The sequence below is a fragment of the Odocoileus virginianus genome, chromosome 2 (assembly GCF_023699985.2).
Source record: "Odocoileus virginianus isolate 20LAN1187 ecotype Illinois chromosome 2, Ovbor_1.2, whole genome shotgun sequence".
NCBI classification, from domain to species: Eukaryota; Metazoa; Chordata; class Mammalia; order Artiodactyla; family Cervidae; genus Odocoileus; species Odocoileus virginianus.
The window spans coordinates 70,318,128-70,342,004 of NC_069675.1; the positions used below are offsets into that span (position 1 = coordinate 70,318,128).

Consider the following 23,877-nt stretch of genomic DNA (forward strand, 5'->3'; position numbering starts at 1 on the left):
CACAATAAGATACATTTTATACTCTCTCGGATGACTGTGGTCAAAAGAATGGACAATAACAACTGTTGGCAAGAAAGTAGAAAAATGGACCTCTCATATATTGCTAGTGAGAATGTAAATTATTCGTATATCATTAAAAGTGCAGCCATGTAGGAAACAGCCTTGGCAGTTCCTCAAAAGACAGTTACTATATAAACCTGCAGTTTCACTCTTATGTACCTCCCAAAATGAGAGCATGTCTCTGTACAGAAACTTGTCCACAAATGCTCATAACAGCATTATTCAAAATAGTCCACCAAAATGGAAACAACCCAAATGCTCATCAGTTGTTGAATGGATGGACAAAATACTGTCTATCCATATGTTGGAATATTATTCAACCATAAAAAGTAGTGAAATACTGACATGTGCTACAACATGGATGAACCCTGAAATCATTTGCTAAGTGAAAGAAGCGATACTTAAAAGATCACATATTGAATGATTCCATTTGTAGGAACTGTCTAGAATAGGCAAACCCATAGATACAGAAAGTAGATTAGAGGTTGTCACAAGGTAGTGGAGAGGGATGTGGGGAGTGACTGTGGGTTTCTTTTGGGGGTGATAAAAATGTCCTGAAAGTAGATGCTGATGATGGGCTCACAGTCTTATAAATATAGTTTCAAACCACTGAAATGTATACTTTAAAAGGGTAAATTTTAAAGCACGTAAATTATATCTCATTTAAAAAAACCCCACAATTTAGGTACTTCATGTTCACTTGGACGGTTAAAACCAAAAAGACAATGACAGGTATTGGCAAGGATATGACAAAGTTGGAACCCTCCTTTACTATTGCTGGGATTGTAAAATGGTTCAGCCACTTTGGGAAACAGTTTGACACTTTCTCAATATGTTAAATACAGAGTTACTTAGGAGTGTAACTTAGGAGTTCCACTCTTAGGTATTTAATCAAAAGAGATGAAAACACATATCAACACAAAGATTTGTAAATGAGAGTTCAGAGCAGCTTCATTTGTAATAACCAAAAGCTGAAAACAGTGGAATACTATTCAGCAGTAAAAAGGAAGGAACCCTGATTCATGGAGCAACCTGGATGAACCTCAGAAACATAGTAAGTGGAAGCCAGAAACCAAAGAGTACATGTTGTATCATTCCATGTATATGTATATAGAAACGGCAAAACTAGACAGAAAGCAGGTCAGTGTTAGCCTGTGGTTGGGGATGGGAGTGGTAGTTTACTACAAACTGGCATGAGGGAACTTTCCGTGGTGATGAATAATGTTCTAAAACTGGACTGTGGTGCTTGGTTTGCATAACTTTAAATATACTAAGACTCATTGAATTGTACACTTAAAATGGGTGGATTTTATGGTATGTAGATTATACCTCAAAAATCTGTTTCTTTAAAAAAAAAAAAAAATCAGTCCAGCTGGGGCTCTGGATATATTTGAATCCAAAACCAAAAACCTTTCTTCCTCACTCTAGACCCGTCCTCCCACTGACTTGAGCTTTACCTTTGATGCCAACAAACAACAAAGACAGCTTATTGCAGAACTGGAAAATAAAAACAGGTAAGAATGCAGAGAGAGGCCAAGCCAGTTTATAAGCCCAAGATTATCATGTGAGCATCTGATTCTCGTTTTCCTTGCAGTCTAGATGGGTTTTGGCCACAAAGGAAGATTCCACCTCGGTTAAGATAGGCCAGCCCAAGTCTTGCCCTGGACACTAATTTGTGCATGAACTCTGCATGCAGTTCATTCTGGCAGTCCGCAGCCCTGCTCACGTGCCCTCAGGGAAATTCTTTTCCCCACCCACCAGTGTGTTCCCCTCTTACCATTCCTTTCTCCACTCTGCTCCAGGAGCCTTTGCTCTGTCTCGCCATCTCGTCCTGGCCCGTGATGCTGCGTGCCCCTGTTGGGTCTCTCACAGAAAAGCCGCTCATAGGCTCGGAGCCCAAACAACACAGCATCACGCCCTGAAAAGGCAGGAACCAGGACGAGGAGGTTGGACAGAAGATAACAGGCACTGTGGAGGAAGGGGCCGCCATCAGCTCTCGGGGTAGGGGTCGGGAGTCAGGAGAGGAAGCAAGACGGAGGAAGACTTGAGGGAAATGGGCACTAGACCTGCATTCGGAGGCTGCAAGTTTCCCCCAGAGAGGAACTGAGTCTTCTAGTTGTCATTTTTCTTCTGTGGAGATTTTTCGAGTTCTTGAGAAGATTTATATGACTTTTTCTACCACAAAGGGTTGTTTCATTGAGGAAATACGAAGTGTGGGTATTTTAAGATGATGTCCATTTCACGTCTTGGTTGTTCAGAAGCACTCGGAACAAGATAGATAGAGGCAGCACTAGTGGAATAAAAACTTCTAACAGCAGAGAGAGAGTATGAGACCGCTGTGAAGCATCACGTAGCCATCTCTTTCCTCCACCCTGTCTAGAGAGATTCTGCAGGAGATTCAGCGTCTCCGCCTGGAGCACGAGCAGGCGTCCCAGCCCACCCCGGAGAAAGCCCAGCAGAACCCCACGCTGCTGGCCGAGCTGCGGCTCCTGAGGTAAGTAAGAGTCCTGCACCGCCACGCTGACATTATAACCTGCTCCGATAGGAGTTCGTATCTCAGGAAACCAAACGAGTAGGATAGGATCCGTTCATCCGTACATCTAGTCATGTTAAAACGGATAGCTGAAGCATTCCACTCATTCTGTTACTGCTTCAGATGTTTGAGTTCCTTTATTAATCATTCTGCGATCTCCTGCCTTCATTCCAGAACTAGGTAAACACCAGCCTCCAGCTCCACCGCAAGCAGAGCAGTGTTTATACTTATGTGATCGCTTTAAGAAGCCCAGTGTGCTGCACTCCATCTTCTTATCTTGAAATTAGTCTGACTTTAGAGACTCTTGGCAAGGAATAATGCTCTCCCTGTCCTTTGAGTATGTTCTCTAGCACTTCCTAAATCAGGGGTCCGTGGTGGGAAATCCCCTGGGATGTGAAACCAGGTGGGAATCCCTTACACCCTGGCTGTGGTACCTTCCAGTTCAGTTCAGTTCAGTCACTCAGTTGTGTCTGACTCTTGGAGACCCCATGGACTGCAGCACGCCAGGCTTCCCTGTCCATCACCAGCTCCCGGAGTTTGCTCAACGTCATGTCCATTGAGTCAGTGATGCCATCCAACCATCTCATCCTCTGTCGTCCCCTTCTCCTCCTGCCTTCAATCTTTCCTAGCAACAGGGAAAAGGAACCTTCCACTTCAACATAAACTCTTTCAAGGAGTGAAAGACCAAGGATGTGGGATCAGGATTGGGGTAGAAAGCAGCTTCAGCTCCCACTTGGTACTGTTTTCAGGGGAACTAGGGCATCTTCCAGAAGAGGATGACATGAGCATGATCCGGGCAACGTTGTGTGTGTGTGTGTTAGTCCCTCCATCGTGTCTGACTCTTTGCAACCCCATGGTCTGTTCATGGAATTCTCTAGGCAAGCATACTGGAGTGGGTTGCCATTCCTTTCTCCTGGGGATCAACATTCATAGCATCTTATTTCCTATCAGTGTTAGAAAGATGTGTGCACCTTCTTCCATAAGTGATGCCATTATGGAAACTAAATGAGTGACTTGATACCGGATCTGTGGATTCCCAAACAGTGGATTCTTTCTGCATAGGTTGTAACCTTTGGCATCCCACAAGTCAATTTCTAATGTGCCATCACCTGGATTTCTACAGAGCTGGAAGTCCTTTCTTAGTTCTTCCTTTGATTTAGATCATTTAGCTTCTCAGCCATGATTTCTTCTCTTAGAGAATGGAGATGATTGTTTTTTTCTAACTGTCCTTCTGTTTAGATTTGTCATTAATAGATAAGTCATCAGGAATTTAATCTGTGCAGAAGAAAATCTTTAGAGATACAGAGATTCCCATTCTCCAAAAAAGAAATTTAGTTGAGTTTCTGAATTTAGTCGGGCTGAGATCTTGGTGGCTCTGGTTCTGCTGTAGAACATTTGGGAAATCAGCACAGTTGGTGTCATACCAGGAAGGATGGGAAAGCAGAAGCTGCTGACTCGGAGCACAGCTCCGATAAGATACAGCCAGCTGTTTTCTTTCCCCACCTCAGCTCAGGCACAGGTGACTATCTTGTATCTAGAAACACAAAAAACTGTCATACTTTAGTTTCACTGTTGCTGGGACTGGGATTGCTGAAAGGGCTTCTTTATGCTAGAGAGATCTGAAAAAACATAGACAGTAGAATAGACAAAGGGCAGGATCCAGCGCTGTGACATCAGGCAGTAAGAAGCAGGAATTTAATCTAAGTCCAAGGAAGGTCTAAATTCTGAGAAATCAGAAAGTATTTGATCTCAAAAGCAGCTACTGTATCACTGAAAAAAGAAGGACAGTTTAATAAAGTGTGCTAGAGCAATTGCTCATGCATAAGGACACACATACTGGCTTTTTTCCTCACACTTATATACAAAAAACACCGGCAGATGGATGAAACATGGAGACAAAAATGTTAAAACTTCTAGAAAAAAACATAGAAGAATTTCTTTAGAATTTTGGAATAGAAACTAATTTCTCAGAATTACTAGCCATGAAAGAAGTTAGTAAATGCATCTAGATTAATATTATGAACTTTTGTTTATCACAAGACACATGAAGGGCAAGATTCATTTGTAGGTTCTGACATCCTTCTGGTTTTGAGCTATGTATGTGAATACAGGAACTGCCAATACCCAGCTAGTATAATAAAACAAGATAGAGAATTTTATCCTTAGGGTTAGTGGTTATGAATCCTGACTGCCAAAATTGTCTTTTCCCCCTTTATTATTTCTAATGGTATATTTGTTATTATATAATATATGAGACAAATGAGTAAGATATGAAACATAATGCTAAAATGAACACCCAGAAACCCACACCCTACTTGAGAATTCACATATTGCTAAAGCCATGTCATCTGTGTAAGTTCCCCCATCTTGTCTCACTTCCTTCTGCCTTCTCCCCAGAGCTAACCTCTATCCAGAATTTGCTTTATCATTCCCTTACTTTTTAAACAGTATTTTCAGATATGTGTGTATGTTCACACAATGGAGTGTCTAGTTTTGCTTTTTCTTTTTTGAGCTTTATTGAAATGAAATTATATGTAGTCTCCTGGGACATTTTTCCCACTTAATATTGTTCTTTAGGATCATTCCATGTAGTTGCAAGAATTAATAGCTGTAGTTCATTCATTTTTGCCATTTTGTATTGTAATTACTTGATCCCGCATAGCACAGAGAAAGAGTACTGCATCCAGTCTTGTGGTTCAGGGAAGAAAGACTTTCTAGAAAATGGAATGAGTCAACTCCTTATTGAGTTTATACCTGTGATGGAAATTTAGGGAGTATAAAGACAAGAAGACAATGAATCTAAATAAAGACAAGAAGATAATGAATCTATCTTAAAAATTTATAATCTTGTTTTGGAAACAAAACATAAAGTGATTTTCTAATCAACTCAGTAATACTATACAATGTTAATAATAAGTAGTGTGGATATTAGAAGAAATTTAGATGCTATTTGTCCCCCAAAGGTGGCGGAATTTGGGCCGAACCATGAAAGGTAGGTATGGTTTGAATGGAGTGTGGGACAAAACATTTAAGATTATATACAGAGTTAGGGTTCAGCAAGATTCCCCAATAAATATAACACATTTCAGAGAGAGAAAAGAATCTTGAAGCTAAGAATTTGTTTTCAGCCATCCAGTGAATTAATCTTTAGAGTGCCAGTGATGGGAGATAAAATTAGTTGGATAATTGAGACCAGATTCTGAGAGCCTTAAGTGATAGGTCATTGGAAATCCTTCGAGAGCTTCAAATAATGATTTCATTAAGTTCATGATGTTAATTGAGTCCACACTGGATACGTGATATTCTCTTAATCATTCAGTATATGCAAAGATGAGTAAGGCTCATCCCCTGACCTCAAAGATTTTGCGTCATGGTATGAATGACAGCAGTACAAGGTAAAATAAATTAAGTGCCCCAGAGAAGCACCGGTTGCTATAGTGATTAAATAAGTAGGATCTGACACTCACTGAAGTAATCAGGAATAGCTTCCTGAAAAGAGTGACGTTTAGGATGGGCACTAAGGAGTAAATAGTATTTGGAAGAGAGCAGGGGAGCACTGAGTCATAAAGTGATGCCGTCTGCTTAGGACAAAGTGAACCATGGCTGGAGGTCCAGACACAGAAGAGAAAGGGAAACAGAGGAACTGAGGATTGAATGTAGGTAGAGTTTGTAGCAATATTCTCTCTGATAGAAGTATAATGTGAGCCATCTATGTACTAAAATTTTTCTAACAACCATATTGAAAAACTAAAAGAAAATAGGTGTCATTAAAACTTCTTTTATTTAACCTGCCTCATCTAAAATATTATCTTTTCAACATTTAATCAACATTAAAAGTTATTGTGATATTTTACTTTCATTCACACTAAGTTTTTAAATCCAGTGTGTAAGTTACACTTACAGTGCTTCTCAATTCAGACTAGTGCTGAGTAGTCACATGTGGCCAATGGCTACCACATTGGACAACAGGGGTCTAGACCATGCAGGTCAGAGTCAGTGATGCTAGAAATTCTGTTTAGGTTATTACATGAAATGATGAAAGGAGTACAGCTTTCCTTTGAGTAGCATTGTAATGCCACAGAATGCTTTCATGTCCATCATCTTACTTGATCTTCAAGATAGTGCTGTTGTTGGGACTTCCCTGGTGGTCCAGTGGTTAAGACTTCACCTTCTAATGCAGGGAGTGTGGGTGCAATCCCTGGTTGGGGAGATATGATCCCGCATGCCTCACCACCCAAAAATCAAAACACAAAACAGAAGCAATATTGTAACAAATTCAATAAAAATTTTAAAAATGGTCCACATCAAAAAAACTTTTAAAAATGTTACTGTTAGTAATTTGTTATTAGTTCCATTTTAGAGAAGAGAAAATTGAGATTAAGACAGGTTAAGTGACTTGTCCAAGGTTGCATAGTGAGTAAAATGGTGAGCCTCAATCTCTTGATTTATATTCCAGTCATCGTAGATGAAATCAGGATTAGTCAAGCTAGGAGACCATTGCATGTGTGAGGTGAAGCATACTTGGATAAAGTCAGAGAAGCAGGAATAGAAAGATAGACACCTGATATTCAGGAATCATCTGAATTGGGTGATGATGAAATCTAGGAAATGAACAGGAAAGTATCAGAGAGGATCGAGTTTTTCAGCCATAAAAGCTTAGAAGAAAAAGTAAGAGAGATGGGGAAACTGAGAAAGAGAACCATTTAGGAAGGAAAGTCTTAAGTTTGGGTTTGGACAGATTGACCTAGACTTGATGGCATGAAATCTGTTCTCAGGGAAACCAAGTTCTCTGAGACAGTCATCCTCAAGTCTGTCACACTTTCAGAGCCTGATGGGTGGTTCTGGGAGCACTGACTGAATCCTGTCTTATCTGAGCAGTTTTCACACATTTTTCTCCACTGTTAATTTAAATTTGAACTAATTCGTGTAAATGAGGTATTCGACTTCCTGAAGAATTAAAAAAAATGACTTTAATGATATTAACAATACTTTTTTGCTCTACAATAATGTATACTTTCCAAGGCACTTTTACATGCTGTTCTCATAGCAGCAAAGTGGGCAAAACAGATACTATCACTATTTTATATGTCCAGCATCAGAGCTTCATCTCTTCATTTCTCATGAGCTTTTCCTTTCTGACAGGCAGAGGAAAGATGAACTGGAGCAGAGGATGTCAGCATTGCAGGAGAGCAGGCGGGAGCTGATGGTCCAGCTGGAAGGGCTGATGAAGCTACTGAAGGTAAGAGCAGCGGCCAGTCTCCTCCTACCACCTCAGCTCTTCTTGTCCATCTTCACCCCCAGCTCAGCTTCTGCCTTCCCTGTGATGTCAGAATAGGATGAGGCTAAAGGGTTAACTATTTAAAGCCCAATTACAAAAAATTAGTAACCAGAACCAAAGTGATGTGCTTTTATGAATAAATAAGAATGTTTATAAATAGGTTATTAGCTATATAAAAATGAATATTTCTCAATTATATAGTTTCTTTTAAGACAAAGCTTCAAATAGTGTACCTGAATACTTACCAAATATTGTGTGCTATTTTAATAAGTATTATAGAGGAAAACCACCCTAATCAAACCAACTCTAATCGATAATTTTGCTCGATTAGGAGCAATAAAGTAGCAGGTAGCTCTAAGTTTGGTATATTGGGGCTTGAAAAATATAGAATAATTTTAGTCCTCACTACTTTTTATTGAAAAATCTATTACAGCCCCCATACCCTAGAGCAAAGGCATGCTTGGCATTTAAATGTCTTCACCTGGACAGCTTGCCTGGCACTGAGCGAAAGTATTTACCAGCCCTGTAGCAGCAATACCAGGGTACATTTGTTTATGCTGTGAATTCCTACTGTCTTTCTGTCTATACTCTGAAACCATTGCATTTCATGGTATGTCACAGTTAGAAGCCAGAAAGAAGCCAGGCTAAGGGGGTGGATTTAATCCTGTGATAAGCTGAAGTCATTAAAGGTTTTGAAAACAATAGTTTAGGAAAATGTACACAACAGGTCAGGAAGAGGAGAAACTAAAGGATAATAGGAGGCTAGTGAAATCATTCAGGCCTGGAGTGACAAGGGTCTGGACTTGGAGGGGAAATCCAGGAACAGATCAGCTGGAAGACTTTTCTTCAACTTCATCATCAGCCCATCCTTTAATAATAAAGCTCGTGGTATTGGCAGCTTGGGTAAATGGAGTGTTTGTGTTTTGAACTGACTTTTGGCCTGCTCGAGACAATCATTTCTTTTAGTCTTGAGCTGAGTTTTTCCTAGCTTTGGTCCTGGGTATTAGGGTATTTGGAAACATGTTTCTACATTAACCCTGTTAGCAGGATTTCTCCTGAGAAATAGTTTGTCTGAATGGGTCTTGTTTAAAGAAAACCTTATGCCTAAAACCTGGCCCAGATCCCTCAAATAGCTGTCAAGTACCCAGCCAAACAACCCGGTCACCCACTCAGGAGAGCAGGGGCGATCTTAAACACACTGGGCCAGTGCAGCATCTGGAGCTGTGCGGGGCTGTGAGAGCTCTGCCGCTGTGGGGTTAGTCCACCCAGAGGACAGAGGTGATGGGGGATTTACCTCCCTTTCAGAAAAATGTTCTCAGATATTACCCAGAACATAAATGGGAAGGTACCCCAGGGTGATTTTTGTAAAAGGCAAAAATGTTTATGCAAACTGAAGGGAAGTCAGAATGCATTTCCCCTAAGTATCACAGAAGGCTTTCCCGTCAGCTGGTGGGCCTGGTCAGCTGATGGGCCTCCCTGTTCCTCAAAGTTCCTGGCCCTGGTCCCATGTGCATTACCCTGACCTCACTGTGTACCCCTGATACTTGTGTTCAAGGCCTAAGCAGAGGGAGCTGGTACCTGCAACCCTGTTCCCAAACCCTCCGATTCTTTGTATTTCCAGCTGGTGTCTTTTAATTACAATTTCAGTAGAATAAGCAGGACCTCACTGCTCTGTTTTGTAGGATCCCCTCCCAGGCTCTTAAATGCCTTATCGTTATCCACCTGACAGGCTGTGGTCATTCAAAAAGGGAGAAAGGATTTGAAAACATAAACCAGGAATGTTATCTTTTTTAATCCATTGATTAAAATTCACAGTTGAAAATCTCAGACCTTGTGTCCAGCTTCCTAAAAGGGTTACAGCATAAACTTAATTTGTGTATTATATGCACTCCTAAAAGGTTATACATAGGAATCATTGACTTCTCTTAAAATCTCAAAGATGTTTTCCTACTATGAAAACTACATTTACTAACAAATAGTAAAAGTACCCTTCAGAATTCTAATTTTAATTTCAAAGGACTGTCTTGCTTTCACTGATGTTCAATCCGCTAGCATTTAGTGCCCTCATACAACAGCTGTAAGTACTTAGTCAAATGGACAATTGAGCCACATGATCTGGGATACTCATGAATTAAAATATACCACACAGTAAGTTTCTGTTTCACAGGGAATTCTTTCATTTTACTGCTCCAGGGAAATACTATATACTGTGTCTGTTTATCTGAAAATCGATAATTTGGAGAAGCGTACATGTGAAGTGTCACCATTGTTTATTAATTCATTCAGCAAAAATCGTAAATTTGGGGGAGGGGAGGGGAGGGATAAGGCAGGGTAAAAACCATTTATTTAGCAGAAACATATTGAGTTCCTAAGAGTCCTGTTTAGCTATGTGGTATATAATAGTGACTAAGACTCAGTCCCTGTCACCAGGGAGTATCAGGCACCTCCTTATTGTTGTTTTTTTCCAAATGACATAATACAGACTGACACTCAAGTACCCATGTTTCAGAATGTATCTTTTCTTTACATTTTTTCCTCCGATGAATGAGTATATATGGATAACCTCTACCTCGAACTTACTATTTGATCCAGAAATAGTTGTATGTTTGTGTTTGTTTCTTAATCATGTTCCCAATATTTTTCTGCCTCTTTTTCCATTTTTCCAGTATTGCTTTTGAAATACATTTACCAAATGAATTCTATAGTTTTAAATTTTAACCTCATTTGCAAATGAGATTTGAAATATGAATTTTTAAAATATAGATGACAGTGACTACAGTGGCTGTGGCATTACTCTGGCTGCTAAGCCAGATATCCCCCACGTGGATGGGTCTCCCATACTTTCAGGTAACTTGAGCAATCCTAGATTTGTACTTTATAATTAAGGCATTATTACTCCCCTTTAAATCAACTTGGTTCCTATGCCTGCCTTGTCATCAGTCAATCTTTACTGACCCTAACTAATTGATAACAAAAAGATTCTAAGACTTGATATCTGACCTGTTTATTATGTTGACAGAGCCTTTATCTGATTAAATTTGGTGAATTTGGATTAAACAGCCTCCTAAGTAACACCTCACCAATTCTCTGCCAATCCCAATGCACGTGGGGGCTCTATGAGTCCTAGAAACACTGCCCTGTCCACTCACCCATCCTAACCTGACATGCATCTACTGCAAATTAACACAATTTTATGTCGTTGGATAAATTCTATAGAGCAGTGTCACAAATGTGCAAACATGAAACCTTGCTTTCTGAACTTCCCTATTCTGTTGAGCCAGGGTGATGTTGTCTTCAATACCCAACCTGGAGAAAGCAGTGAGAATAAGGTGTCTTAGAAACAGTTCTAAGACATTATATACTGGTCTTTTGATCTCAGATGCAATTCCAACTTGTCAGGATTGCCCTGTCCCTCCCCTACCAGTTTCCATTTCAACATTTAATGCCAGCAATAAAAACATATTTTGAATTGTTCAATAACTCTTCTGTGGCTGTTTGCCTTGACGGATGAATGGAAGAAAAGTGTGCTGCCTCACAGGAAAGCCTGACTAAGCAGGAAGGTCGTTCCCCAACTGTAAAACTCTAACCCCTTCTAACTGAAGCCGTGCATACCAGATGCAAAAGCTGGAACATGCTAACTTCTTCAGGCGAACTCAGCTAACACTCAGGCCCCTCTTTGCCTGGGTGCTTGTGGTTCTAGGTTTGGCCAGTCATCTAGCAGCTGGGGCTTTGATAATGAAGAATATCTTCTGGTGCTGAACTGGGGTTTCCTCAAGAGATTTTTGGTGCCCATTTAATTTCCAATGCATGTCTCTCCCTTGCAGGAATAAAATTACTCTCTCCAGATTCTTACTATTCCTCTCCCTTTTATAATTCCTTGTCTTTACTGAAATCATTCTCACCATTGCTCCCAGATCTACAGACTGAGAATCACCCATCTATTCCGAAGACTTCCTACACCCATGTTTAGTAAAGACAGATGGATCCAATTTAAATGGAACCATTGCAACAGCTTTAGATTTGTGTATTTGGGCAAAGAGCAGAGGTGTCATGACCACAGTTACCCATGATGAGACACAGAAAAAGGAAGCAAAGAGACCCATTAAAAGACAGAGTAACTTAGAAGCACAAGACTGAAGAGAGAGGAACTCGGAAGTGTATATCTCCACCTCGCTGTGCTTCGTTCTTCAGTGTCTACAGCTGCCTTCTGAGAGCTAAGGGTTAGGAAAGGCCCTCTCTGAGCGCCATCACTATAAGGCTGTGAGAGACAGAGACCATACCTTACCTTCATGTTTCTCGTGCTTCATGCATAGGGAGGAGTAAACGAACCTGTGTTGGAGTAATGAGACAGCCAGGTCAAGAACTCTCTTTGAAAAGCCTCTTAGGTCCTTGAAGCAGTTTCCAGTTTAGAGGGGGAAGGGTAGGGGATGCATGTGTATCCTTGAGAAGGACCACACAGTGACCAAAAGCTCCACACGTGGAAGAGAGGAGACTAAATAAAAGAATCTGTGGTCAGATGGGCTCTCTAGTGTCTAGGAGGTTCTTAAGAGCACTTGTTCTCAAACTAGCGGGATTCAGAGTCCACTGAAAAGGCTCATGAAACAGTGCTGCCCTCACCCCCAAGGATTCTGATTCTATTGGTTGAGGGGGATACGGGGCAAATCACACATCTCTGACAAGTTTCCAGGTGATGCTGCTGCTGCTTGATCTGTGTTCTACACTTTGAGAACCACTGGCATAGAGAAATGTATCTAAGCACATTTTAATATTGTGAATGGTGAAACAGAATGATCATTGAGCTTTTGAGTCATGGTTGAGCTGCTTCTTTCAGTTTACGCCAAATAGTGATGTAACCTTGGGCAAGTCATGTCTTTTTTGTGTATAAAAAGGGAAATTGGACTAGAGGCTTTATGAGGTTCTTTCCTTCTAACTCTAGAAGTTAGCATTTAAAGAACTGGATGTGGCAAAAACGACATTTGCACTGTCCGCCTGATGATGCTCTGATGGTGGTCAGGCTCCTCTTGGGTCTCTGAACCCATGAGTCTGACCTGATTTACCCTTTTCTGTCACTTTTTTCCAGATGTTTGTGGTGATGGGCATTAATCTCTCTCCTTTTTTCCCTCTACCGTTTTTTTCATCTTCACCACCTCTAGGAGGAAGAACAAAAACAGGCAGTAAGTGAACTTCAGAATTCTCCACCTCTTGCTTCCTTCGCATGTTCTTCTTTTCCTCATATAACTGTTGCATACTTTCTCCTCTCCTCCCTGCATCCAGATCATTTCTGCAGAGTTGGTCTTGTGTAAAACCCTCATCAGTTCTCTCCCTGGTGTTGTAAAATGGCCTAAAAGCCCTTGTCATGTTTACCTAATAGAGCATGTTCTTATTTGAAACCAGAGCTTGTTGAATTTGTCTTCAGAGTACACATCTATTGTGTTTATTTAAATATGCATGATTAGCCAAGCTACGATTGCATTTCCTGCACTTACGTTCTCTGCCACTTCATGATTAGGGTGACTTTAATTGCTTGAAAAAACTTCCAGAATGGTGGGGGTGACCTTGGAGCTAAATACTATGTTGTGAATGACTGTGCATGAAGATGTGCATCAAAGTTCCTTTGATAACTTTAGATGTTCTTTAGTCTTGAATAGTCTTCTCCATGTTCCAGCTCCAGCAGCCTTCTTAACAAAGTTACCAATGAAAGCTAAGTGGTTGATCATGCTGTAAGTGATTTCCTGTTCAGAACTACTCCAGCGCGATCTTTGGTTTTTCTGAGCTGCTTGATGTTTAGGGAAGGTTTATGTTTGTTTTTATTTTTCCTGATAGCCACTAACCCACACTGGAATCAACTGAGGGTCTATCAACAATGGTAACACCATATGTTTATATAATATAGTAAAGTTTTTCAAAGCATACATTTTTTCATACAAGCTAAAGCTGATTTTTAATTTAACCTCAAGGCTTTTTTTTAAGTGAGATATGTCATTCAATGTACTCATTTCTTATTCAAATGTTCTCATTTCTTATTCAAAAGCAAATTTGTCCATGTTTTAAATTAAGAATAGGAGTATAAAACATTATATTTACTATTTTTTCCAGTTAAGAGAGCAGTAGAATCATAGGGAAAGGATGGAAGAGATGGGTAATGAGGGGAGGAGGCAAGAAAAGAGAAAAGGAGACTGTCAAAAAGAGGGAAAGAAGACAAAGATGAAGTCAGAGTAGGCAACAAGCCCATACATCTCAATAGCTTTAATGTAACAAAATCTTGTTTTTGTCTTTGCTTTATTTGGTTTGTGTTTTCCTCACTCACACATCATGTATTACTTTCATCTTGTGGCACCTTTGTATCACTGGGAACATTCACATGGGCAGAGCAGGAGATGATCAGGATGGAAGGTCAAGGCCAGCCCTTAAATGCTTTTCCCAAGAAGTGGCACATATCACTTCTGCTCTGTTCCATTGGTCAAAACAAGATGTATGACCACACTTAATTTCAGAGAAGTATGATCCTCCAATAACAAACAATAGAATTGGAAAGATTAGTGATCTCTTCAAGAAAATTAGAGCTACCAAGGGAATATTTCATGCAAAGATGGACACAATAAAGGACAGAAATGATATGGACCTAACAGAAACTGAAGATATTAAAAAGAGGTGGCAAGAATACACAGAAGAACTACACAAAAAAGATCTTCATGACCCAGATAATCACAATGGTGTGATCACTCATCTAGAGCCAGACATCCTGGAATGCAAAGTCAAGTAGGCCTTAGAAAGGATCACTATGAACAAAGCTAGTGGAGGTGATGGAATTCCAATTCAGTTCTTTCAAATCCTAAAAGATGATGCTGTGTAAGTGCTGCACTCAATATACCAGCAAATTTGGAAAACTCAGCAGTCCACAGGACTGGAAAAGATCAGTTTTCATTCCAATCCCTAAGAAAGGCAATGCCAAAGAGTGTCAAACTACTGCACAATTGCATTCATCTCACACACTAGCAAAGTAATGCTCAAAATTCTCCAAGCCAGGAGAATTCTCCTTCAACAGTACGTGAACCATGAACTTCCAGATGTTCAAGCTGGATTTAGAAAAGGCAGAGGAACCAGAATTCAAATTGCCAACATCCATTGGATTATCAAAAAAGCAAGAGAGTTCCAGAAAAACATCTACTTCTGCTTTATTGACTTTGCCAAAGCCTTCAACTGTGTGAATCACCACACACTGGAAAATCCTTAAAGAGTTGGGAATACCAGACCACCTGACCTGTCTCCTGAGAGAAATCTGTATGCATGTCAGGAAGCAACAGTTAAAACTGGACATGGAACAACAGACTGGTTCCAAATAAGAAAAGAAGTATGTCAAGGCTATATATTGCTACCCTGCTTATTTAACTTATATGCAGAGTACATCATGAGAAACGTTGGGCTGGATGAAGCACAAGCTGGAATCAAGATTGCCGGGAGAAATATCAATAACCTCAGTTATGCAGGTGACACCACACTCATGACAGAAAGTGAGGAAGAACTAAAGAGCCTCTTGATGAAAGTGAAAGAGGAGAGTGAAAAAGTTGGCTTAAAGCTCAACATTCAGAAAACTAAGATCATGGGATCCAGTCCCATCACTTTGTGGCAAATAGATGGGGAAACAGTGATAGACTTTATTTTTGGGGGGGTTCCAAAATCACTGCAGATGGTGACTGCAGCCATGAAATTTAAAGACGCTTGCTCCTTGGAAGGAAAGTTATGACCAACCTAGAGAGCATATTAAAAAGCAGAGACATTACATTGCCAGCAAAGGTCCGTCTAGTCAAAGCTATGGTTTTTCCAGTAGTCATGTGTGGATGTGAGAGTTGGACTATAAAGAAAACTGAGTGCTGAAGAATTGATGCTTTTGAACTGTGGTGTTGGAGAAGACTCATGAGAGTCCATTGGACAGCAAGGAGATCCAACCAGACCATCCTAAAGGAAATCAGTCCTGAATATTCATTGAAATGACTGATGCTGAAGCTGAAACTCCAATATTTGGGCCACCTGATGGGAAGAACTGACTCACTGAAAAACACGCTGATGCTGGAAAAGATTGAAGACAGGAGGAGAAGGGGACGACAGAGGTTGAGATGTTTGGATGGTATCACCAACTCAATGGACATGAGTTTGAGTAAACTCCAGGGGTTGGTGATGGACAGGGAGGCCTGGTGTGCTGCAGTCCATGGGGTCTCTAAAGAGTCGGACACAACTGAGTGACTGAATTGAACTGAACTGATGATCCTCCAGTTTGTTTAGAAGAATTTAGAAAAGCAGGTACTGGTAATGCCCCAGAGATGTGCTTTTCAGGTGAAACCATTTGCTGGGAACTTCCTCCAACCATCCACCCAGACTAGCATCTCCTGAGCCCACTCTGAATGTGCCAGCAAAGTATGTGATGAAGAATACCTTACAGAGAACACCTTTCAGAGGAGGACAAACATAGTGGATATTTATTTTAATCGAAGCAGTAAGGGCTTCCAAGAGACACTTCATTTTTAAAAAATTTTATGGATTACTGTGTAGCTCAAGAATCAGAAATGATCACTTCTGGCATATTACTTCTCAGGTCAATTTAAAGCCGACCTTGAGCAGACAGGGGATTAAATAACAACATGTTCATTCCAGTGACCTTTGATTGTGTGTGAGATCATACTCTCCTTGAGGCTGGCAAAGTAAGAAGCTAGACCTAGATCTCTGGAGCCTGCCATGAACAAGCCACTTGTGTACGTGTGTTGGGAGTTCTCTGTTTGCTGAGCTCCTGAGCTCACATTGTAGTTCTCACTGTCCCAGGGGACTGTCCAGAGCATGAATTGGTACAAATTGTTTTTCCCTCATCATTCCCCACTGTGATATGAGGTAAGAAATCCTGCTCTGTGGATACAGGTAGAAATTTTCTCTGTCTGCATCACAGCTTTAAACTGGACCCACCTAAGACTTAACTGCTGCTGCTGCTAAGTCACTTCAGTCGTCTGACTCTGTGCAACCCCATAGACGGCAGCCTACCAGGCTCCTCTGTCCATGGGATTTTCCAGGCAAGAGTACTGGAGTGGGTTGCCATTGCCTTCTCAGTGAGGTGCAAATGTGAATGGACTGGCTTTACCTAGTTCACCAACATTTGTAACATGTACAGCTGGGAAGACCATACAGCTTTAGAACTCAAGCATCTGCTTTAATCTGTATCATTACTGATCGAAGCACCAAAAGGATTTACCACAGAACTGTCATCACCCTTTGTTCCTCCCAGGTTCAGACTGGTAGAGTTTAATTTCTTCTCTATCAAAATGCATTGCCCTGTAGGGGTTGTAAAAGAGTTATGACTTTTTAAATGAAGAGTTTACTAGACATCTTTCCCCACACTGGGTCTGTAAATCCATTATCAAGAACTTTTTATACTATTTGCCTTCTTCCCTTTCAGGGATTATTTTGGCTTTTGGGGAATTTGAGGGAAATGGATGATGACTGAACTTAACTGTGATTTGGGGCCTGTGGTTCTACCTTCAGCCTCCGCCACTTTTCCAGTATTTTTGTGACATTAGTACCTCAGCTAATAATTCTTCTGTCTTTCCCCCCCTTCCTTCCTCCTCCCCCTTCTTTTTTCTCAGATCCTAGGTTTGTAATTAAGGGTAGAACTGCCTGGCTGTTTCAGATAAGACTTCACTGAGTGACTGTTCGACCCATGATATATCCTACAGTTTAACAGACTCAGGAATTAGATTGTATCAGTTGAGTCAGGGTTAATCAGGCCCATGATAATTGTCAGACCATAATTAAAGGACCTTGTCTGCCTTTTTCACTACTGCATCCCCTAGCCACTAGCCCAGCGCTTACCACATGGCAAATACTCAATAAATAGTTGCTGAATGAAAGCTTGTATTAACCAAATGTATAAGATATTGACTTAAAAACTGTGCAGATGTATAGGTTTTTTGTAAGGGACATAGCTGGTTCAAGTACCTAAGCAGTAATTTTGCTCAAGGTACTTCCATATAATAGGTAGATCTATCCAAGAGACTATATGATGGTTCAGAAATGTCCTTTATAAAAAGAATCAGAAAAACAATTTTCAGCATTACCAAAAGAATAAGAAGAACAAGCCAATATGTTAGTATTTTTATTAACTCTCTTACTATTTCTCTCTAAAGAACAGATAGATTATGTGGAGTAAGAGCATCTTCTCTTTTTTAAGCACAAATAATCTGTAAAATGCAGGATACCTGTAGTTGTTTGTATCCATTGAAAATACTTTGAGCTTGCTTAGTAAGAACCCAATGCCCATAACCGGAAGTGTGGTACAGAGGGGTACACTACAGTAACAGCAGACTGGTGAAGACCCTGTTTTGAGGGTGGCCTTGAACTGTGGACTACTCCCTCAAGATCGAACAGTCTCCCAGTCTACTCTGGAGGGATTTCAGTGCACAGATTTATTCTCAGGACACCTTCAGGGTCATTTTTCTCAGAGACTCAGTGTTCCATAAAATTTCACTGTTGCATTGCTAATGCCAAATAAAATGAGCTATCCAAGGCAAGGGTTCATGTTACTCATGAAGCGTGTATTCCTTTAAACATTTTTCCAGTTCCTTCTATTAGAAGATTATTACTTTTTATATACAGATCAGCATCAGAGTTAAAGACTGTAAACAGTATTGCATTAGGGTAGGGGACAGGGGTGACCTTGATCCCAATTTGTAGAGTAGTGATCCAGAGAGTTATATAGGTGGTACTCTGAAAATTATGTAATTAGAGGATCTTGGGGATTTCACTAAGAGAACATGCCCACACTTGGCACCTCTACTTCAGCCAGTTGGGATAGCAAGTGGATCTTTCCCCACGCCCTTTCTGATTTCCGGAAGCAGACAAACACCCCACATGACTAAACCAGAGAAAACATGGTGTGGGCTAGCTCTCAGAAGCCCCCTTCTCTGACCATGGCTTCACCAAACACAGCCATGGTTGACCTGTGATTCTGCCAGGACAAACTTCATGAATGTTAACTTTGTAAGTTTAAGAGAAAGTACTTACAAAAAAAGGCTAAACAACAACAAATAAAACCCTCCTCATTGTCCATTAAAGAGGTTACTGGTGAACCCCTTGATGTGCTCATGGGTTGGATTCCCTCTTGGTTCACTTCATCTTTGAACTCAGTTTCACTGGAAAGTGATTCACATGCCTCTTAAAAGTTTTCTGGAACTTCTTAGCCCCACCATATTCTGCAACAGAAGCCCGAGTCTTCTGCTTCCTGACAGGCAAAGGATTGCCATTTATTTAATCTTCAAGCAATGTCTTATTACATATGTTCATTGAGCAGTGGGTGAGCTTGGCCTTTTGGAGGATCAAAAGAGAAATCCTGTGCAAATACCACCCTCAAATAGTATGAACACTATTTCATGGTTGGCATGACGCCCTGTATTCAGAAACACAAGCCAGGTCAGTGATAACCAGAGCCTTAGGCACCATTGCTGCCCTCCCCTCCAAGTTGGCCAGCTGCAGTAATGGATTTTGGTAAACAAAGACCAATGTGACTATGCCCCAAACCTTTAGCCTGGATCCCACTGTTTGTACATCTTCCCATAGATGGCCTCATGAAAGTCTTCAAACATGGTCACATTCACCAGTCTTGGCTCCTGTACTTACTAAAGGCACCTGGTAGCTTGTTGGGGATTTTTTGTTTGTTTTCTCCAAAAGAAAATGTCATAGCAATATTGAAAAATAGGTACTTACATTTCATTTCCCCCAAACTCCTTAAACAGAGAGAGCTTATAGCCTGAAAATATAAGGGAAATAGCTTTGGCTCTTTGCAGCACCCCCAATATTTTTCATCACTGGCATCAATCACAAGCTGAAACGTTTCCTTACCTACTTTGTTTATTTTCCTCCTATTCTATATTTATATCTTTTGTTCTTGTGATCAGAATGCATACAGTATATGAAAAATATATACCAGGGCCTCTGGAAAAGGTTTCTACACACCAGACTGGGGAAGTTCACCCTCCAGTAGTCTAGGATGTAATATCTCCCCCCAGAATACTACAGTCTGGGTCTCATCAACAGAAAAGAAGGTGACTTCTAGGTTTTGAGCCCAGGAGCCTGGGAAATTGACTTAGAAAAAATGGAACCAGGGAGATGACATAGGATACAGGAAGGGACTCGGATCTGATGGTGAACATACCAAGCTACAAAAAGTAGGCAGACAGTCAAACTTTTCATTTGGTCTGTTAGATATTTGGGGTTAGGCTGCTGGAAATTTAGTGGAGAAACAGGGCTAGCAACATAAAATTAGAGTTGAACCCATAAACATGGCAAAACCCATTGTAGACAAAAAGAATAAAGAGGAGGTAGGATTGTGGGTTCTCATGAAAAACCAGAAAGTTTCAAGGAGAAAGTTAATAAGGCAATTAAGACAAGAATTTGACAATAAGGAAACAGCCTTGTAAAGGAAAGTTTCAGTACAGCAGAGTGTAGACAGCTCTGAAAGATGGGCTTTTGTCTTCTTGTCCAGCCTGCTCAACCCTACCCCCACTGGTGTCACCTCAACAAAGGAAGGAGTTAAATAAGGAGTTTACCTTACAGAGTTGTATGTGAATAGATTGTTACAAAACCTCATGTCTTTTCTATCTCACCATGTATGTAACCTTTACAAACCTCAATTTTCTCATCTATAGATTTCCAGTCCACAATTCTTTGATCCTTTCATCACTGATACCAATCGGTGTATTTGGGGAAAGGCTATGAACCAAGAAGGGTCTGTGGAAATCCTCTTGGGTTCATTTGACTGATGTTTCCTTTTGTGACTTTGAAACCCAAAGGGTTCCCTATGCTATTTCTGTGAGACCTCACTCGGCATCCTCACTTGGCATGTGATTGGATCCGTGACCCTCCACTTGAAGAGCATCTGTCGGCGTTTCCATGAATCCTGATGCCATATCAATCTCTAGGGTTTTATAGCTGACCTTGGACTGGTTCTGATGTTCCAAATTAACAGCAGTGCCAAAAAGGAAAGGGAGCTTCCTGGCTTAGCGTCCTTAACTGAAATGAACATCTGCTTAATTTCAGCCAAAGAATCATATTATAAAGAGTATGAGAGACTCCTTTGCACTCTTCCCCATTTGTTGCTAATCATAATTTGGCAGGTAGAATTACTCCCATTTGGCACTGCAGTATAGATTGCCCAATGCTTTAAAAGAAAAAGGAAAAGAAATACAGAAGCATTGTTTATAAAATTAGAGACAATGCAGAAAGACAGTTACCTGCAGCTAAAGTGGTACCTTTAATTCAGCCACTATGGAGAACAGTATGGAGGTTCCTTAAAAAGCTAAAAATAGAACTACTGTATGACCCTGCAATCCCACTCCTGGGCATATATCCAGAAAAAAACATGATCTGAAAGGATAAATGCAAAAACAAGAAAAAAAGAAAGGATAAATGCACCCCAGTGTTCACTGCAGCACTGTTTACGATAGCCAAGACATGGAAGCAAACTAAATGTCCATTGACAGAGGAATGGGTAAAGAAGATGTGGTATATGTATACAATGGAATATTACTCAGCCATTAAAGTGGTACCTTTAATAAGAACCCATGTCAACTCATTGTTGCTCTACAAAGCTGGCTAATCATAAATCCTTCCATGCTTTTATTACTATATATTCATATTAACTTGTATATAATATTCAGTGTTTATCCACTGCTTTTATATTTCAAATTTCAGCTCCCATATTTAACCAGCTCAGATCTCAGGAAACCAAGCAAGAATCTAGGAGATTTTCAGGCCTATAGCTGCCCCCGGACAGCTTCCAAATGTGCAGAAGAATCTCAGAGTTTATTCTTGGCCCCTTGAAGTTTCTAACCTGATCTGAAGCTAGTGGTGGCCCCGCTTCCTTCCATAGCAGCTCACCATTTGGGAAGACAGGCCCTGGACAGGCCACTCTCTTTAGGACCTCATAATGCTATCACCCTCAACCACATTTTCATCCTCAGCACTATGGACATTTGGGGCCAGATTATTTGTGTGTGTGTGTGTGTGTGTGTGTGTGTGTGTGTAGTGGGGGGGGGGGGGCCAGTGAGGAGTGTTCTGTATATTATAGAATGTCTAGCAGCATCCTTGATCTCCACCTACTAAATCTCGGTGATGTGCCCCACCCCCAACCCCACAAGGTTCGTAGCAGGTACAGTTATCCCCAGTAATAAAGCACTGCTTGCGACCTCCCTGGCTGTCCAGTGGTTAGGGCTCTGAGCTTCCACTGCAGGGGCCACAGATTACATCCCTGGTAGGTGAACTAGGATCCGAGAACCTTTCTCTCTGATACCACTCTGAGCCTTTGCAGCATTCTCAGCATCCCTTATTCTGAGGTCTAGATATGGGATGGATGGGGAAATACTTCTAGTCACCTTTCCCCACACATCACCCCTTTGTCCACATGCCCTGCGTCTGTTAATGTCATTGCCAGCAATCCCCACATGCATGCCCTCTTCCAGTCCCCGCTCTCCCCACTCAGTTGCCAAAGTCTAGTCAAATTTTTCTCCAAAAGCTTGCTTATGTCCCTCTCCTCCCAGTTCCTGTCACCGTCTTCATTCCAGCCTCCATCATGTCACCTGGTCTCCTTCTCTGCTGCTTCTCAATCCGACCTTCACTTTGCCTCAGAGCCAGACTCCTAAATCCGACCAGACTGACCACACCAGTCCCTCCTTGGAAGCCTTCACAGACTCCATCTGCCATTGCTCATAGCAGGGGCACCAAGCTTTTTCTTAAAGAGTTAGGTAGTAAACATTTTAGGCTTTGTGAACCAAATCAAAGGCATTATGTAAGGACTTATATAACCATTTAAAATAAAACCACTTAAAAATGTGAAAACCATTCTTAGCTCACAGACTGAAAAAGCAGGTGGCGAGCTGGACTTGGCCATGGGCTGTAGTTTGCCCATCCATGGCCTAGTAAATAAACATGATGACCGTTTTTTAAGGTTCTAGATGATTGTGGCCCACACTTGTCTTTCCCACCATGTATCCTCTGGGCTCCCTGCCTGCTAGTGTCCCCACATGCTCCCTCCCCACCCCCACGCCTAGCCTCCTCTCTCGGGGATCTTCTGTGCCCTTTGCTCACCTGGATTGCCCTTCCTGAGCCGCTTCCGCCTATTGAAATTATACCATCCAAGACACTCTGAGATGCCACCTCGCCTGTGAAACCTTACCCTATTCTGGAAGGTCAGAGTTAAACCCTCTTGCCTCTATTTTCCTTTTCCTTTGTACCTCTGCTATTTCATCCTCCTTTGTAGGCCAGCTGCTTACATGCCAAATTGCCTAGGAGGCTGTGAACCTGCAGAGAGTGGAGACCTTGCTGCTTTATACCATTACTTTGCACCTGTTGAAATGGAATCATGGCAGGTCATACCCCATGAGCCAGGCTGTGAAGCATCTTATGTACATCCTCACTAACCTGTGAAGATACACTTAATATCCACTTTACATGTGAAGAATCTTAGCCCAGAGAGGTTAAGTAAGTTGCCCAAGGTCACACAGCTAGTCAGTGGCAGAGCTGGAATCCAAACTAGGTCCACCTGACTGCTAAACCTGGATTTTAACCACCTTATTATATAGAACAGGGACTCAACAAAGAGTGGCAGTGCTGGATCAGGTACCCCAACTCATCATACAAGTTTTACTTACTTACCCAGAAGCAGCATTTAAATTTGACTCACTGAACTTGAAAATATCTTTGATAGGTTCTGGCTGCCTGACCCATCATTGAATTCATGTCTGCATTAAGGACTCTACTCTCTTGGAATCCTGTCGTCTTTTGGTTTCTAATACACAATCTCAGTGTTTGGTATTCATTTTATAAGGATTTTTCCCTCAGTGAGGTCCTGGATCTTTTTGCTGAGAATTAGCTTTGAAATCCTATGATGAGAACTAATGGGACTCCATTTCAAATAGACCTGGGCAGACTAGGAGAAACAAACAGAAAGAGGGTAATTCTAGTCTTGGAATTT

The 23,877-nt window shown here is 41.1% G+C and overlaps 1 protein-coding gene across 11 annotated transcripts in view; it reads left to right on the plus strand.

Moving 5' to 3' along the window:
* The window catches only part of DTNB (dystrobrevin beta), a 235,813-nt gene that overhangs the window by 189,315 nt on the left and 22,621 nt on the right, over positions 1-23,877 (plus strand). For 8 of the 11 annotated variants that reach the window (XM_070450757.1, XM_020913827.2, XM_070450737.1 and 5 more), the window contains 4 exons: positions 1,489-1,574; positions 2,441-2,554; positions 7,736-7,832; positions 13,025-13,045. In XM_070450757.1, coding sequence (XP_070306858.1) covers positions 1,489-1,574; positions 2,441-2,554; positions 7,736-7,832; positions 13,025-13,045 — 318 coding nt within the window. The remainder of the gene's footprint in view (positions 1-1,488; positions 1,575-2,440; positions 2,555-7,735; positions 7,833-13,024; positions 13,046-23,877) is intronic. The other 3 variants (XM_020913828.2, XM_020913834.2, XM_070450761.1) reach the window with 1 other exon arrangement.